Source organism: Globicephala melas, chromosome 14 (genome assembly GCF_963455315.2).
Source record: "Globicephala melas chromosome 14, mGloMel1.2, whole genome shotgun sequence".
NCBI classification, from domain to species: domain Eukaryota; kingdom Metazoa; phylum Chordata; class Mammalia; order Artiodactyla; family Delphinidae; genus Globicephala; species Globicephala melas.
In genome coordinates, this window is record NC_083327.1 from 62070870 (window position 1) to 62089483 (window position 18614).

The 18614-nt window shown below is 42.2% G+C and overlaps 1 protein-coding gene across 2 annotated transcripts in view; it reads right to left on the minus strand.

Moving 5' to 3' along the window:
• The window catches only part of MAP3K5 (mitogen-activated protein kinase kinase kinase 5), a 218375-nt gene that overhangs the window by 19468 nt on the left and 180293 nt on the right, over window positions 1-18614 (minus strand). The window contains exons 19-25 of one of the 2 annotated variants that reach the window (XM_060283713.1): window positions 15688-15845; window positions 13065-13242; window positions 12332-12352; window positions 9268-9445; window positions 9009-9177; window positions 3190-3375; window positions 2425-2675 (exon numbers count right to left, since the gene is read on the minus strand). In XM_060283713.1, coding sequence (XP_060139696.1) covers window positions 2637-2675; window positions 3190-3375; window positions 9009-9177; window positions 9268-9445; window positions 12332-12352; window positions 13065-13242; window positions 15688-15845 — 929 coding nt within the window. In that variant the 3' untranslated portion in view covers window positions 2425-2636. Of the gene's footprint in view, window positions 1-2424; window positions 2676-3189; window positions 3376-9008; window positions 9178-9267; window positions 9446-12331; window positions 12353-13064; window positions 13243-15687; window positions 15846-18614 lie in introns of those variants that run through there. The other variant, XM_030853368.3, reaches the window with a different exon arrangement.

The window sequence follows — 18614 nt, forward strand, 5'->3', positions numbered from 1 at the left end:
CCACTTAAGCGAAAGGCAATCTGGTTAAATGGGAATGTTGCCTCTTTGGGACTCAGAACCTGTAGCTTCCGCCTTTCACGATGTCAGCAGATTGGATGGTGGAAGCGGTAAAGGAGGAAAAAAAGAGTCCAAGGGGATTTAAATAAAAGTGATTGCTATTCTTAAACGTTATAACTACTGTTTAACACAACCAAGTGCTGCAGCATACTCTGGTGACTTGGAAACAACAGTAAAGGGGGAATATGAGCACATACATGCTACCTACAGATGTGCCACAGTGCACGCCTTGTTTTCCTTCCCACGCTTCCTTATATCTTATTTTTTTTAATATTTTTATTGGAGTATAATTGCTTTACAATGGTGTGTTGCTTATACCTTTTTAAAAGGGGGAATAATCTGCCAAACTCTTCCAGAAAAGCTGTTCACATTAAAAACCTTTGCTGTCAGGCTATATTTTTTTAGTGACTAGTAATATTTCACATATTCAAGTAGACGCTGAAGTAGATATATGCATTACCTTTCTTTTTCTCTTCAAAAATTATGGTAAAATACACATAACATAAAATTTACCATCTTAACCATTGTTAAATGTACAGTTCAATGGCTTAAGTACATTCACATTGTTGTGCAAGCATCATCACCTTCCATCTCCAGAGCTCTTTTCACCTTGCAAAACTGAAACTCTACACCCATTAAACAACAATTTCCCCTTGCCCTCTCCACCCAGCCCCTGACGACCACCATTCCACTTCCTGTCTATGAATCTGACTATTGAAGGTATCTCACATAAGTGAAATCATACAGTATTTTTGTGTCTGGCTCATTTCACTTAGTGTAATATGTCAGAACTTCCTTCCTTTATAAGGATGAATAATATTCCATTGTATGTATAAGCCGTGCACGTTACCTTTTAATTTTTATTTATTTATTTTTTAAAATATTTATTTATTTGGCTGCACTGGGATCTTTAGTTGCAACATGTGGGATCTTTAGTTGCGGCATGTGGGTTCTTAGTTGTGGCATGCATGTGGGATCTAGTTCCCTGACCAGGGATCAAACCCGGCCCCCTGCATTGGGAGTACGGAGTCTTAACTGCTGGACCACCAGGGAAGTCCCCACATTACCTTTTTAAAAATAACTTTTATCATAAGGCTAAGATAGGCTTATCTAAAATTTGAGTTAACTCCACTAATTTCTGGTTGACACGGGCATCTAAGAAAAGAGGCTATTTTCCCAACAGGGCTCTGACTCGAGATCTAAGAAGACGCTGGGGAGAAGGAGACCTAGCTGTAATCTCACACCAAAAGCTGGAGCTCCAGTTGCTTATTCCTGCCCTTGGTCCATCTTCATCAAAATCCCCCAGTTTAGACGGCAGTCTGTCTGAGGAATTCCTCAGAATAGTTGCTCCTAAGGAAGCGAACCATTGCAAGGTTCCCACCTGTTCTAGGAAGTCCTTTCAGACTGATTTTGTCCTGGTACTTTCATAAAGGACTTGCCTGTTTATTTGACAAATGCGGGTATAACATTTAGTAACTAAGAATATGTCTCTCGAGGGTCACAAATAGTAAATGGAAGAGGGGTCCTTTATCATCACGACCAGCTTCTCATAGCCCTTCATTAAACAGTATATTATATCCGGCCCATTCTTTGGGTTCATTCCCATCCTGGACAGTGAGTGAGCAAGAACGGGGCATGTGTGTGTGTGTGTGTGTGTGTGTGTGTGTGTGTGAGAGAGAGAGAGAGAGAGAGAGAGAGAGAGAGAGAGAGAAAGGGAGAGAGGGAGACCTGGCCTGTGGCCCAGGATTACAACTTACCCACTCTCAATCTGAATTCTACTCGCCTATTTGCCTTCCAGTCTCTAGGCTGGAAGCCAAATGTGTAGGCAAGTACAAAGTCACTAAATTATTTCATTTGGTTTGCAGATGGCTGGGGCTCGCTAGTTACAGAGTGAGTGTGCCTTTAGCATTTAATATTAGTGATAGGCTTTGCTCTCATTTTCCACGACCCCAATCGAGTCAGGAGCGTTGCCCTGCCCACAGTACAGCACAAGACTGAGCGGCTAACACAGAGCTCCCGAGAGCACAAGTAGCCACTGAAGGATTACAATTTGGTTTTAAATCAGGGATCATTTGAGCACCAAATGCAATTGTCAAGACATCGCCTATGTAGGAGCAATAAACACATTAGGAGTGAGTCAGTTTGGGGAATTTAAATAAAATCATGCAAAGTGCTTCCCTATTCACACGACAGGCACTGTCAAGAACTCTCTCTCTCTCTCTTTTTTTTTGAATTTTATTTTATTTATTTTTTATACAGCAGGTTCTTATTAGTTATCTGTTTTATACATATTAGTGTATACACGTCAGTCCCAATCTCCCCATTCATCCCACCACCATCCACCCCCCTGCCACTTAAGAACTCTCTTATTTCAGTCTCCCACACCTCGTAAGGGCCTTCCGGGAAGGACCTCAGGCTTTTTTTGGTACACAGTTCCACAAACAAGTCTCATTCAAGAATATCGCATATGGTTTGAATCAGGCTTCTGGAAAACCGGCTTCAAGTTTGTGTTGCATAGCAACTCAATATGAGAGAGAGGAATCCTCAGCGATCTCTCACCAGATCCTGTGAATTAATTTTCATCCAGTGATGCCTTGTGCTCTGAAGTATATTGCTGGCTAGGAAATAGTGAATATTTATTAAACAAGTATGTTTAAAATGTTCTGTATGGAAACCACAGCAGGGCGGAAAAAAATTACCGATCATCCCTGTCTGTACAGTTACATTTTTCTCAATGACCACTAGATGGCATGTCTCATATAGAATTAGAAAGTGCAGGACTAAAGTGTGCTCTGTTGCTAAAATCATCAAAATAAATAGTGACTGACTACATGATTTGATAAGAACAAAGTGCAGCCATGGGAGATGTTTGTGAGTTTTGTTATTTTCCATGGTGTTCAATTTTATGTGTATCTACTCTGGGGAGATACAAGATTACACACCAAACAACAAATCTGGTGCTTTGAGGCACACGGACAGGCAACCATCTCATACTTATTTATGATCCAAAGAGAACAGAATTGATCAAAATTATTAAAGAAAGAAAAGATAAAAACTTATGTTCTTATCCTATTTTTCTGACTAATTTTGGCTGGAGTCTGCGGGAAAACATGGGCAAAATATCATACTTACAGCATCTTGAAAACCGAAGAGCACCACCTGAACTTGACTAATGCCGTGGCTGTCAAAGTCCAGCTCCAGCTTCAGCTTGGACAGGGTGGTGGCTATGATCTTCCGGTCAGTGGACCTCACAAATTCTCCGAGGCTCGCGACGAGGGTTGTGATGTGCTCCCATTTTAGTTTAGGTTCTTCAGCCCCCTGTGAATAATAACCAATAATCTGTCGATCAGATGTATCTGTGCTGGATGTATCAGCCATGGGTCTGCCATCCCACAGCCGCTGCCAGAAGAACTGGGCTTAGAAATGCCCCCCTGCTAAGGGGAAAGACCATATTTGAACTATATGGCTCCTTCCCTGGCAAAAAAAAGAGAGAAATTATCAGACTTTGGGAGGAAAGGCACCTGCCCCATACATTGTCTAACAGTCATGTTATAGTCAGATAGACAAAGCTCTGCCCAAACAGGGACAGGCTGGGGCCATAAGATTCCACTCTCAGAAATTTTAACTGGGAGCTAAAGAGAGATTCAGCCGTAGGATCTCAGGCTCAAAGTCTGCCCAGAGAGATAAGTCATAAAATAGGGGCAATGGGACTTCCCTGGTGGTCCAGTGGTTAGGACTTTGCCTTCCAATGCAGGGGGTGCAGGTTCAATCCCTGGTCGGGGAGCTAAGATCCCACATGCCTCACGGCCAAAAAACCAAAACATAAAATAGAAGCGATATTGTAACAAATTCAATAAAGACTTTAAAAATGGTCCACATCAAAAAAACTTTACAAAAATATAATAAAATAGGGGCAAGAGTACATCCAGTTATAAGGAAGGAAGGAAGCAGAAACAACTGAGTAGAGAATGATGATCAGTAGGGAGAGAAGTGGACGGACACAGCAATGGCACACCAAGTGGGCCAACAGCAACCGAGCCAGAGGAGAGATGTACAGACTCCTGGGGCTTGAAGGCCCTTGGAATCACACTCTAGTTTCAGCCTGTGTGAGGCTCAGCTAGGCGCCGTGGTTGGAATTAACCTGAAAAGGCCACTTCCCTCATTGCTACGTGTGTCTGCCTACATGTCCGCAGTCCTTCAACTGCCCTTAAAGTGTGTCAATTCCTTGCAGTCAAAAGGGGCTCGCTTCAGACTCCACCCGGGAAAACTTTCCTTACCCACTGATAAGGCAATTAGTTATAAGAACGGACCAAATGGATGACTTCACATATTAAAAATTAAATACAATATTTAAACAAATTCCCTCCCTCAAGTTGAACTTTTTTTTTACTTTGAGCAAGGAACATTGCTTCCTTAAAGGAAACATAGTAGGATGTTATTTATCCTCATTTAACTTTAAGAAACAACTGGATTTTTATCATGCTCATTTCTATCTCATATTGCACATTTTGTTATTGCACCATTAAAATTAAATTCCTCAGCTGGGCTGTGAAAATTACAATTTCTAGGAGTCTACTAAAATAAAAGAGAAATGTCCCATCAAGTTCTTTCTCTCAATATATTTTCATTTGGGAGCTCCCTCTCATGTTTATGTTTTGACGAGAAAAGATTATATTAAAAAGCTTGAAAACTGTCATTAAGGGAATATTTTAAAATCAGACTGGGAACAATTATAAACTTTGTTTCTTTTCTTACCACGAACTAAATTACAACCAAAGTAAAGATTCATAGGCAATATCACAGTAACATGAAAATATGTTCAAAAAGATAAATGTGAGTTATTCAGAAATTGGAAGCTTATCTTAGTGAAAAATCAGTTACGTGTTTGCCAGCAGTTTAAATAGCAATCATTTTTTGGACATTAGCTTTGTTTTCACAACAGAAAAACATGCTGCTTCTGGTTTTTGGTGCCACTGCCCTACAAAGGAATGCTGTCTACCCTGGGAAATGTTCTTCTGTCTGGGATATTTCATCACGTACCTAATGGTTATTTCTGTTCTCACTCCTGCCTCCCCGTGTGCACTCATTAACGTGCCTTCATGAACGAGCATCTTAGGTACCAGGTGAGACTGATTCAGTATCAGAAAGTAGCATCTGACAGTGAGCCTTTCCTGAGCACCCAGAGGACCATCACAGATTCTCCTGCAAAGGGCCTCTCTCTTCTTTATCCCTTAAACTTCCTTAAAAATGGTGAGTGGATTTCAGAAGGATGTTACAGATTGAAAGGGCTTTCATGGGCCGCTTTGAGGACCTGACCAACATCTACCTTTCAGTCTTGTTCTAAAGGGTAGGCTTAAATGTAAAGATGTATCTATTAATAGAAATATTTAATACAATGAAAAGACTTATCTCCATCTGGTAGTAGAAGAAAATTAAAGATACTAGATAACTGTTATTAGCCTGCTTGATAATGATAATAATAACAATAATAGTTAACATTTGTGGAATACGTTCTATCATTATCTCAATGATTCATGATCTTAGTTACTCCTTATAGCAACCCTATGAGGTGAATACCATTGTTTCTTCTATTTTATGGATTAGGAAATTCAGCCTCAGAGAGGTTAAATAACTTGCTCAAATCACACAGCCTTTATGTGGTGGAACCAGGCCTCAAAGTCAAGTTGAGGCTGAACCCAAGCTCCTAATCATTACCTTCTATTGCCCCAATCAGTTGGATGAACCAGCAGTAACCTTGGGGCAGAACCTGCTCTATCACAAGATCACCATGGGATGCCACAGGAAAGGGTTCATAGAGTCCCCAGCAGTACAGTCAGAAGCACCCTGTCTATCCCTTGACGATTCTGGATTTACTAAGTGATTCTGACCTCAGAATCACTTCTGGTCCCCACTGGTCACTTCATGTTGGTGCACTGAGGCATGCTCTCTGACAGTCGCTTTTAAGTTTTTCTTTCCTTTCTCCTTTTTTTTTTTTTTTTTTTTTTTTGCAGTACGCGGGCCTCTCACTGTTGTGGCCTCTCCCATTGCAGAGCACAGGCTCCAGATGCGCAGGCTCAGTGGCCATGGCTCACGGGCCCAGCCGCTCCGCGGCATGTGGGATCTTTCCAGACTGGGGCATGAACCCGTGTCTCCTGCATCAGCAGGCGGACTCTCAACCACTGTGCCACCAGAGAAGCTCCCCTTTCTCCTTTTATAGAGAACATTCAAGCCTGCTTAAAAAACTAGGGAGTCACAAACACTTGAATAGGATTAACCAACTCCAAATTTAAGAATTTCAGCATGGTCATGAAACCTGCCAGGTTCTTTGCTGAGGGCTGGGACAACGACACTAACCAAGGCAGTCCCTGCCCTGATGGACCTACAGTCCAGCAGGGAAGACAAAGAAAACCCCCAAACAAGCAGATACTTTCTGTATTAGAAAAGCACACTCATTGGGGATGATTACGAGATTTAAGCAATCCCTGCGTTCTGTGTTTCTGACCTAAAACAGAAGCCTTCATTCCACAGTGGCTGCTGGTGATTCCCTCCCCCAACCCAAACCCTGTCCCCTTCCCTGGTTTATGTTTCTCCCAGCACTTGTCACCCTCTGGTGTAGCAGTGGGGAGAGCAGTGTGGTACTTGACGGCACAGACCCTGGAGCCAGGCTGCCTATGTTCAAATCCCGACTCCATCACTTGGGGCTGCATGGCCTCGGTGAGTTACTCAACAACTCTGTGCCTCTGTGTCCTCATCTGCAAAATGAGGATACTAATAAAACTAGTGCTGTAGGACTATTATCAAGAGGATTAAGTGAGCAGAGACACAGGAAATACTAAGAACAATATCTGGCCCATAGAAAGTGTTTGCTAGTATTACTATATATTTACCATATATAGAAACATATATGTAACACACATAGTATGTAGCAACATATAACTATATATTTAACTATATTTGTTACTATATATTCAACTACATGTTTACTGTGTTTTTATTGCTTTTCTTCCTCCACTAGAATGTCAGCTTCAATGAGATGCAGATGTTTTTTCTATTTTGCTCACTATAGTGTCCCCAGCACACAGAACAGTGCCTGGCATCTAGTAGATGCTCAATAAGTATTTGTTCAATGAATGACCTCCAATTACTGCCCAGTTGTTCCTTCTGTCTAAACTTGATTCCCCTTCTTATCTTACACCATCCGATTCTCAGTCCTTGAATGACCACAGTGAACAGACAGAAAGGCAAGAGTGACAGCTAAAGGTTCCAGACTGCTCCTGTCTCCTCCACCTCTCCAGATTCTTGCATGGCATCCTCAGCACTCATTCTACCTCCAACTCAGAGGCCTGGCCGCCCCTCAGCCCAGAGCACCTCCCTTCTGGGCCTCAGAGTCCCTGCTTGCTGGAGGCAGCTTCCCTTAAGGACCCAAGTCAGAGTTTTCCCAGAACCTGGAAATTTCAGTTCTCCCTGTACCCAGAGACCCTGCTGACACACACATGGCCTTTCAGCTCCTCCTACGGGATCTAACGATGTGAACATTACAGAATTCCTAAGGTGATGGAATCAGCAGAGAAATTTAGTGGGGTTCTGGAGACAAAGACAAGCAGGGGCTATAGAGCAAGAGCTGAGAAAGAGAGAGCCTGGCTCCCTTTACATCCCAATAAAAGCTGAGAACAGGTAAACTGCTAGACTGAGACTAAAACTTGACCCAATCCCTCCAGCTCCATCCATTTTTGCAGGTATTTTCCTAGGACAGAAGGGAGGGAAGAAGTTATGTGTCATCTACAATGATCAGAGAGGGACAGGTGGTGGCCACAGGTGCTAAAGCAGGTACACAAGTCCCTGACGCCAACAGAACTGAAAGAGGATGCAAGTGTCATGTCTGGGCCAAGCATGTCTGGGAGGTTTACACCCACAGGGGGCCTGAGCTTCTGCTCCAGGCACAGGAGGCATCACCTACAGCTTGGAGGCGGGGGAAACCCTATTTCCACTGGGGCAGAGTTCAGAGGGGATTCTTCCTCATTTCTGTAAACAGAATCCCAGGGAATACATTTTCCCAGGTATTATGGATGAAACAGTGCCATTCCCCCCACCCCCCAATTCATGTTTTTAAGCCTTAACCCCCAATGTGACCGTATTTGGAGACAGGGTCTTTAGGAGGTGATTAAGCTTAAGTGAGATCATAAGGGTGAGGCCCAAATCCAATAGGATTATTGTTCTTATAAGAAGAGGAAGAGACACCAGGGGCACACAGAGAAAAAAGGGCAGGTGAGGACACAGCAAGAAAGTGGCCATCTGCAAGCCAAGGAAAGAGGCCTCAGGAGAAACCAAACCTGCCAACACCTTGCTTTTAAACTTCCAGTTTCCAGAATCGTGAGAGAGAAATTTCTGTTGTTTAAGCTACTGGGTCTAAGGTATTTTGTTACGGCAACTTAGCAAACAAATACATCAGGGAAAAAGAATTTGACTGACCAGCTTTGTTTTTTCATAGCACGAATGGCCTCCTAGCACGCTAGATAATTTACTTATTATTGCCCATCACCTTCCATCTAATTGTAGCCCTCCAAGCACAGGGGTCTCTGTTGAATTTGTGATGTTTCCCAAATGCTCAGAGGAGCCAATGGCAGGTACCCTCATGCTAATATCAGAATTAGCAATTCACATGGCTCAGTGCATGTTTATTGACTGAATGAATAAACAAATGAATGAAGGGTGAAAAGGCGTGTAGGGACCAGCTGGAACTTCATCAACATGAAAATTTTGCTGCTGACTTAAAAACAGCTTATGTTCAAAAACGCAGTTTCTGTGTTAGGGATCTGCCTATCCCTGGGGTAGGTTTGTTTTATCATGAGGAGAGCAGCAGCTTCCTCATGTCTTCACATCACGTGTGACAGTTCCAAGTGGTTATAACAGTGTTAAAATAGGGGAAATGAAGTCTCCATGAGGGGTTTTACCTGAGCCAAAGATTCCATTAAGTTTCTCACAACTTTGTCTTGGTCTTCCGTCAGGATCCTGTAAAGCGTGGCCCGTCTCTCACTGTCCTTCCTCAGCATAAAGAATCCGGAATCTTTTTCTTCAGGAGAAGGTGGAGCGCTGTGGTCTTCAAAATTTTCGTCAGGGATGCTGCAATAATTCAGACAGCACAAATCACAATTTTCTTCACAAAATGACACACAACATACTTCTCTCAGCCAAAACAAGCCAGGTCTTTACCCCAGAAAGAGTGTCCGTATTCCTTTGACATCTTTTTCTCCGCAGGATTTGGCTCTTGTTTTGAAAGAGAAGGGATCCACCTTTAACTCCGTGTCTGGAGAAACTGAGCCGTACTCACTGCTACTGCTGGTGTCCTCCACCAGGACAGGCACTGGCAGGGAGATGCTCCTAAGATACTCTGCGTGTCACGAGAGGGGGAAGGAGACGATTAATGCTTCTAAGAACGTGCACACACGGACACACCTATTGAAAGACAGCAAGATTATTTGTCAAGTGTCTCGTTTCAGTGAGTAGCAAAATTACGCTTCGTAAGAGGCTGGTTGTGGGACCACGGTGCCTCCCAATGCTCAGTGTAACCCATGCATGAGGTCGGCGAGGAAAGGGCCTCCTGGGCTCTGAAAGGAGTATCTCAGGGATGTGAAACTGGAGGAAGCACCAGGCCCAGCATTTCTGGGTTCTGAGCCCTTCGTTTTTATTGTCCTCCTATTTGGAAGGTCATTTATGAGTCTTAGTTTTCATATCTATAAAATAAAGGACCAGATTCATAATTTGTAAACTGTGTGCCTCAGAAGCTTAAGGTTCACCTGTTTCTTGGGGCTGCCTTGGATGGGGTGAGTGAGTAGGATTCTGTGATTCTAGAACAGAGGTTCCAACCCTGTTTTTCCTGAAACAAATATGTTCTTTCAGTCATATATCAGGGCTCTGCTTAAGGATTCATATTTAAAAAAAAGGTTCTTTACTAAACACAGATTTTGGAAACTAATGGACTAGATGATCTCTTAGGTCTTTCCCAGTTCTCAGACATTATGATTCTATAACAAATGTAAGCTTTTATTTTATTTTGATGGAGACTGAACTGGCACAACAGGAGGTGCCTACATTTCATCAAATACTGGTTTTAAAATAAGTAATTTTTGCCAGAAACATCTTTACCAAGCAAATCAATGTCTCAGGCCAAGAGGGCAGAACAGAAAGGGATGGGTCACTGGGAGATAAAAAAAACATCCAGAGAATTCAGGAGGCCTGGAAGAAGTTCTGAGAGAGGAGGAACAGGAGGGTTTTTAGGAAAAGGAGAGGGGAGGGCTTCCCTGGTGGCGCAGTGGTTGAGAGTCCACCTGCTGATGCAGGGGACGCGGGTTCGTGCCCCGGTCCAGGAGGATTCCACATGCCGCAGAGCGGCTGGGCCCGTGAGCCATGGCCGCTGAGCCTGCACGTCCAGAGCCTACGCTCCGCAACGGGAGAGGCCGCAGCAGTGAGAGGCCTGTGTACGGCAAAAAAAAAAAAAAAAAAAAAGGAGAGGGGACTTTTGGACTGTGGTCTACAATAACCACCTATGGCAGTTGCTAAGCATCTCACATGTGTAATCGTTTTTAATAGTTACAAAGACCCATGGGCAGGTTGTCTAACTGAATCCACTGGACAGATGAGGTGACTAAGGGTAAGTCATTTCCAAGGTCCCCCAGTTAATGCATGAACCCAGCTCTGACCCCAGTGCCCATCCTCTTAATTCTGACTCTATAAAATCTTAAGATTGTAAAATATCTTTTTTTTTTTGGCTGTGCAGCACGTGGGATCTTAGTTCCCCAATCAGGGATCGAACCTGTGCCCCGTGCAGTGGAAGCGCAGAGTCTTAACCACTGGACTGCCGGGAAGTCCTTTAAGATTCTAAAATATCTTAAGTTAGACTCTAAAGCCAGAGCAGAGTCCCCAGTGCTCTTGAGTCATCCTGAGTGCAGAGGGGGGAGGGCACGTGGGAAAGGTGACCCAGAGTTGAGCAGGTGGACACCTTCCATCTCACGCTTGTTCTAAGGCACATGCTCACCGAGAGGGCTTGTGGGCAAAACTATCAGCTTAAATTCTCTCTCTCTAGCTCTCTCTTGCCAAGTGTGTAGAGTTGAGTTCACATAATTTAAATATGTGCGTGATGAGAATGTTTCCTAAAACAAAAACCGACCCATATGGAAGGGATAAAGCTATCATGCATTGAGCTTCTGGGCATGGCTCCAGCCTCTTTTGGTATATATTTTTTATTTTGTTCTCAGAACTAAATCTGTGAAGTAGGTACTGTTCTCAACATAGAATGCCTGATGAAACAAGTAAATTGCTGCCTGTCACATATTTAGAAAGTGGCTCAGTTGGGATCAGAACCAACTTCCAACTAAGTCCAAAGTGAATCAACTTCTGTTTAAGTCCAAAGTCAGTGCCCATTTTATGACACCAAAAACAGGCTGGTCGGGAGGCTGTGGCACACCCCGGGTCCTCCTTGTAAAACGCAGTGACTGCCTTCCAGCGTCTAGGCTGCTTGTGGAGAAAGGAAGAAAGGGAGGGGCTTCTCTTCACAGAGTTCTCCTTGACTCTCAGAATTGATGGAGGAATCTGGAAAGGCTGTGGCCAAGAAACCCCAATTACTGGGCCTCTTCTCTGGGCCGAGGCACCTTAAGGAACCTTAAGGAACCTGCAAAAGACTGCCCCTGGCCTGTGGGAGAATGCGCACGACGCTCACAGTGAACAATTAAGCCCCCTGCCTACGTGATCAACGGCTCATCCAACTTAGGAAAAGTCAAAGCCATGGTCATTTCTTTCCTGTTCCTTGAAATGCATTAGTTGATCTTCCTAGAGCAAATTTACCTTCCTAGTTATGATCTGCAAAGGCCAATATTAAAAATCACAACTTGTCCTGACCAACTAAATCCAGAGAGAATATAGGACGCCAAAGCTGACAGAGGAAGGTGTCTGGCATTGAAATTTTCCACAAGAAATCCATGAGGTGGCCAACTGGCTCCTCAATAAGAAAGTATGGACTCCTCTCAAATTGAAGATTTCAAAAACAGTCACCATCTTCCATTTAGGGAGGAACAATGGAAGCCTCTCTCATGAAGGAGAAAGGTGAGGGGTTTTCTGAAGGAAGGAACCCAGCCAGGCTTGCAGCCACACATCCTTAGTACCCAGAGGAGCCCCTCCATGTTAGCAAGGAACAGAGGATGAGGCTCTCTGACAGGCAATCTAGAGCTTAACTGTGATGTACCAAGCTTCAGCTCAATGGACAATATAAAAATAAACTCACCATTCGATCCAGCTGAAAGAGCTGTGGAAAGAAAAGCAAACACAGCAACATAAGCACGCGTTGGGTGTGTTGCTGAACTAAGAAACCAACAAAACATGAAGTGAATGCTTGAAATGGGATTGATGTCCTTTCCAGACATTCAGTCTGCCCATGTCATCCCACATAATCCCCAAAAATGCTAACAACAAACAAATCATTTGCTTGTTTTTTTTTCTGAAATGAGTTATGGAAATTATTGCAAAAAGACAATTTATATTTTTACACTGCTATTTTATTTATAACTGGCGATCTTCTCTTTTTTTTGGGGGGGGGGTTAATTATTCAGAAAGATAGTCTCCTCTAAGAGGCAATGAGTATTTTCTACTACCTAAAATTGAAAGAACATATTATCTAGATGGCTTAGAAGTTTAACAGCTCTGTAATAGCCCTATAGCCCATCTGTGGTAATTTGGAGTTTCAGCTTGAAAAGGCTACATTTCACCCCTTTAATTTTGATCTTTGTATCACCAATGCTAGTATATAGATGCTCATATTCTAGTTCCTTACTAACCATGTGATGGAAGATTATTATGTGTGAGGCCCTAGCATTTGTGAAACTGATGGTAACACTGCTTCCTGACCAGTTTTCAGTGATGTCTTTAAGCAAATTAGCTTACTTCTGGAAAAATCTTCCACCTTAAAAGTTTAGGATTTAGTGACTCTGACCTATACCCCCTTCAAGGCAACGACATACCTGAAAGCTTAGGTTGTGTCTTTTTCTTTTTGCTTGAAACTTTTAAGAAATCATCCATAAGCAAGTCGTTAGCACAGTCTCTCTTGTCAGGGTCTGGTTCAAAACATTTCAATATGAACGCTTTGGCCTCTGCCGACATGGACTCTGGGATCTCCGGGTGGACTTTAAACATTCCCACCTAAGACACAGCACAACGTGACTTCTGAGTGACCATCTTATCCCATGGGCTCTGGGTTGCATAACCTGCTCACCTAATGCAACAAGCTCCTTTATCATATACTACAAATTCATGGCTTTTCTCAAAGTGAGACAGGACTTGTTTTCTGTAGGTTATGGAAAGTTTCCAGAGCACTTTTGTAAGTTTATCAATGACACAGGCATAGTAATTAGCTTAAGATAGTAGACAGCAGCACTATAAAGTAATAATTCAGTCCTCAACGTTCTGTGCTTGGCTTTTCCATTTATGAGATTCACTGAATACTCCCAGCAACCCAGTGGATTAAATATTATCCCTGTTACAGCAATGAGAAAAATGAGGCTCACGGGTGTGAGGTTATATGCTTATGAAAAGGCAGATCTGGTATTTGAACCTTCATTTGTTTGGCTTAAAGCATATGTTGTTTCTCCTGTGCCACGGTTTGTGAACGTTTTCCCTGTCTCAAATTGCCTACATTAAAAGAGATATTTAAAAATACTTAAAATTGGGACTTCCCTGGTGGCACAGTGGTTAAAAATCCACCTGCCAATGCAGGCGACACAGGTTCGAGCCCTGGTCCAGGGAGATACCACATGCCACGGAGCAACTAAGCCCATGTGCCACAACTACTGAGCCTGCACACTAGAACCCGTGAGCCACAACTACTGAGCCTGCATGCCACAACTACTGAAGCCCGCATGGCTAGAGCCCGTGCTCTGCAACAAGAGAAGCCACCACAATAAGCCTGCGCACCGCAACGAAGAGTAGCCTCCACTCTCCGTAACTGGAGAAAGCCCGCGCAGCAGTGAAGACACAATGCAACCAAAAATAAATAAATTTATAAAAATAAATAAATAAAAATACTTAAAATTAAACAGTTTTTCTATAACAATGAGAACTTTCTTCTCATTGACATCACTCTAATTTTTTTTCAGTAATGTTTTCATGTATTTAGTACAGAGAAAACTTCCTAAGGAAATCTTCTTTGTTATTAAATAGCTTATATGAATTTATTATTATATAGATAATAAGATATAATTATCTGTAATAATTATAAAGCCTTTACTATGTGTCAGACACTGTTCTAAGTGCTTTGCACATATTGTCTTATCCACTCCTCAAAGCCCTTTTATTAGATAGGTACTATTTTTATACCCATTTTATAGATGAGGAAACTGAGACACAAGAAGGTTAAGTAATTTACCTAAAGTCATCAAATAGTTTGACTGTGTCAGAGTCTGGATTCAAACTGTGCCAGAGTATGCTATCTCATCTAAAGCATGTTGTATAATAATCCCAGCACCGTGTGGGTAACAGAGGAGCATTTCAGAGTGAAGTCCTAGAGACTGGTGAAAACTTGAAAGACTGGCCAAGAAGAGAAAGACATCCATTCAGGTCCAGAAAGGCAGCTCCCTGAGCAGCTCTCATTGTTCTTTCAGGTTTGGTTACACTACTATTTCTGTATCAGCAGTAGCCTATCATATTGTCTCTTAAAGTAAACCAAGCTTTGTACAAACACAGAAGGGTATGTACTATGTGGTCCCTCATAAGAGGCTATTCACAAACGGAGTAAGTACTAGAAACACGATCAGTGGCAGGGAAAGGAATAACAAATTATGATCAAAAGTCCGATGCCTTAGAGAATAGCAGACATGTGAGCTTTACTTCTTGGGAAACAGGTGTTCCGCTTAATGTTCCTCTGGCTTGGTGGAGTGGCAGGTGAGGACTACAGGGATTCGTGGGCAGGTCATTGTTTGCCCAGGACCCGGAAGATGAAGCTGTGGCCCCTGGGCTCTCTCAGGCCTATTTGCATATCATGTGCTCCCTATTTGCATATCATGTGCTCCCTATTTGCATATCATGTGCTTCCCTATTTTGAAAGATGGAGCTGCTTCCTTTCCCACCCCCAAAACAGTTACTAATGGGCAAATGAACAGGCTAGAAGAGGAGATAGATGAGAATAAGTTTGATGTACTTAAAATAGAAACTATGCCCTTTTATCTACGGAGCCTTCAAACTATTATGATAGCGGAGTAAAGGAAAATATGTCTTTAATACCTAAATGGAGAAAACATGTTTTTATATCTCCCTCAGTGGAAGATTTTTCAGCCTGTGTTTCCCAAAGAGCTTAAATCATCTTCTGTGGAGTGATGTGTTATTTATACTGCATTGTGAAAGGGCAGTCACAGGAAGTTACACTGAATCTCACTTTATAGTTGGGAAAACTAATGTGGAGAGAGGTGCTCCATGTGAGGCAGAGGTGCTGACCAGGGGGAGTGAATCTTGAACTTTATATCTTAGATTGTGCTAACTTAGGCTCCTTTCATTTTACCTAAAAAAATATGACATATGCACATGGAACATCCAGGAGCTATGAAGAGCTTTAACCACTGGTTTTTAAGACATTTGAGACATATGAAATGTGACCTTGAACATAGCTGCTTGTGGTTCCCCCAGTTCATAAAAGGGTGGTTTTCCAGTGGCCATTTCAATGATCGTGCAGCCTAAAGACCAAATGTCTGCTGCTTTCCCGTAGCCTCTTGGTCCTTTATCTATTATTTCTGGTGCCATATACTGAAGGGTACCTGCACATAATTCAAACACAGTTACACGTTAAAAAGAGAAAACAGATGAACACCTAATGACAGTTTCAATTTCTTTATATAAATAAGGTAACTTTAAAAGCATGATTTGGAAAAAAAGAAAAGCACGATTCGGGTCTTAATAGCTCATCTTCTTTGAATTCCAGTTTTTTATGCTGTTAATAAAAGGGGAAATAGCAGTTTTCATAATGGATTTCATTGGTGACATAAAAACAGCATAGTAATATTATCTGTTTACAAATAGATACTTTCTCCTTTCCTAGATAGTTGATTATAATTGAGGCATCATTTCATTGGGACCTCTTAGAAACTTCTAACAATCATTTGAGAATAACAGAAAATATATCAACACACATTTTTCTGCAATCAGTTTTTCAAATACATGAAGACTCCCTTTATGTATACTTCTAATCTTTTCCAGGAAAAATTTAGGTCATTCATCCATTTCCTTAGTCTGTTATTTCTCAGTTCCTGATTGAATGCTCAGTTCTTCTGTTTTCATTCTCATTTCTTAATCATGAAAGCATGAAGATTCTGAAAGTCACTGTTAAAAATAATGTAAATAGGGGTTCCCTGGTGGCGCAGTGGTTTAGAATCTGCCTGTTAATGCAGGGGACACGGGTTCGAGCCCTGGTCTGGGAGGATCCCACATGCCGCAGAGCAACTAGGCCCGTGAGCCACAACTACTGAGCCTGTGCGCCTGGAGCTTGTGCTCCGCAACAAGAGAGGCTGCGATAGTGAGAGGCCCGCACATCGCGATGAAGCATGGCCCCCGCTTGCCACAACTAGAGAAAGCCCTCACACAGGAACGAAGACCCAACACAGCAAAAATAAATAAATTAATTAATAAACTCCTACCCCCAATATCCTCTAAAATATATATATATATAAGAATAATAATAATGTAAATAATTTTGGGTGTACATTATTCTGTAAATCTAACATACGTGGCTTCTGCTGTGAGCCTGTGGTCCACGGATAACAGATTTAATGGGTCAAAGACAGGTCATGAGCCATCAGTATAGACAAACCACCAGAGTTGAGAAGAATAGAAAGAAAAAGAGAGGAGATTTAAAAGGCTTCATGGAATCAGAGAGTCATAGAGTGTGGTATGACGCAAAGAGCATTAAGTGGGGGCCAAGAACTCCGGCTCTAGTTCCAGCTTCGTATATCCCAAGTGGACACTCAATTGCAATTGTCTCATTGGCTCAAACTAGAGGCTAAATTTATACATCTAACCTGCAGTGATTTCTCAAAGTCCAGCAATGAGTCAGGAGTGTGAACAGGAACAGATAATTGCATATCCCTGGCTTCTGATATACTCACACAAATGATATAACCCATCCAAGATGCCATAATGAATTATTTCAAGTTCTGAGGCATTTGCCAAAAGAGCCACTTCAGTATTTTCTGATTCATAACCAAAGTGACAGACATTGTGATAAATACAGGCAACACCTTTTATGAATGCCCCATGCCTGATTTATAGGTGAAAATTGCTACACAAATGTCCTCTAAACAGTTCCTATAAAATCCACTATCAAAGGCTAGAAACTGGCTGTGTTTATAAAAATAAGGAGGGCTTCCCTGATGGTGCAGTGGTTGAGAGTCCGTCTGCTGATGTAGGGGACACGGGTTCGTGCCCCGGTCCAGGAAGATCCCACAGGCCGCGGAGCGACTAGGCCCGTGAGCCATGGCCGCTGAGCCTGCGCGTCCGGAGCCTGTGCTCCGCAACGGGAGAGGCCACAACAGTGAGAGGCCCGTGTACCGCAAAAACAAAAATAAAAATAAGGAAAAGTACATTATTTTTGTCACATATTGTCATTTTGCCAGGTTTATCTTCCAGACCTCATCATTACATGACAGTAGCTCATGTTCACAGTCATATACGACTCCACACGCCTGCTCTCAGCTTAAATCAGTAACATTACTGGAGGAAAGCATTTCTCCTGGCGAAGGATAAGGCAACCACGCTCCTCAAATCACTACCCTTAGTAGAAAACTGTTATGATTTCTCTTCATTGATAGCTTCCCCCAAAGTGATCATTTTTTACAAGGTAAATAAAATCAAGTGATTGTTTAGAAAATATGCATTGAAGTCTACCACTCTTTTTATATCTCTGGATCTAAAATAGACTTAATGAAAGAATTTAAGCTGTACTAACATCTCAGCAGGAATTACAATTGACCAAAAATATAGTGAATTTAAAAAACTGGACAATTCAAGTAATATATTAACAATGAATTCTGCAATGTTTTTATTCATCAGATGATATTTCAAAGAGCAACATCTGCCAATTGTATTAATTATCCCCCATCGAGCAGGTGCCAAAAAAAACAGGCTTAGTCATGTTTTCCTATCTGCTCTCCTTACTCCACAAGCACATGACACACTATTTTATAGAAAGAGATTTATAGAGTGGGATAATGAAGATCAAGCCAATCTGAACATTAGCCCAAGGAAAACAAGTGAGAGTATTAACTCTAAAACCCATAGCTCATATATCTTCATATCTTCAAAATAAAAAATTACTTTAAAATAATCTGTTTTAGAATTTCTTTGCCACTGCAACCACCCAGGGAGCCACTACAAGTTAGTGGTTAAAAGCTTAAACTTTGATGTCACACTACATCCACTCATTCATTTAGCAGGTCTATACTGAGGGTCTACTATACTGAGGCCAGGCACTTAGAATACAGCAGTGGCTGAAACAGGCAAAAATCCCTGGGCTTGTAGAGCTTACATTTTTG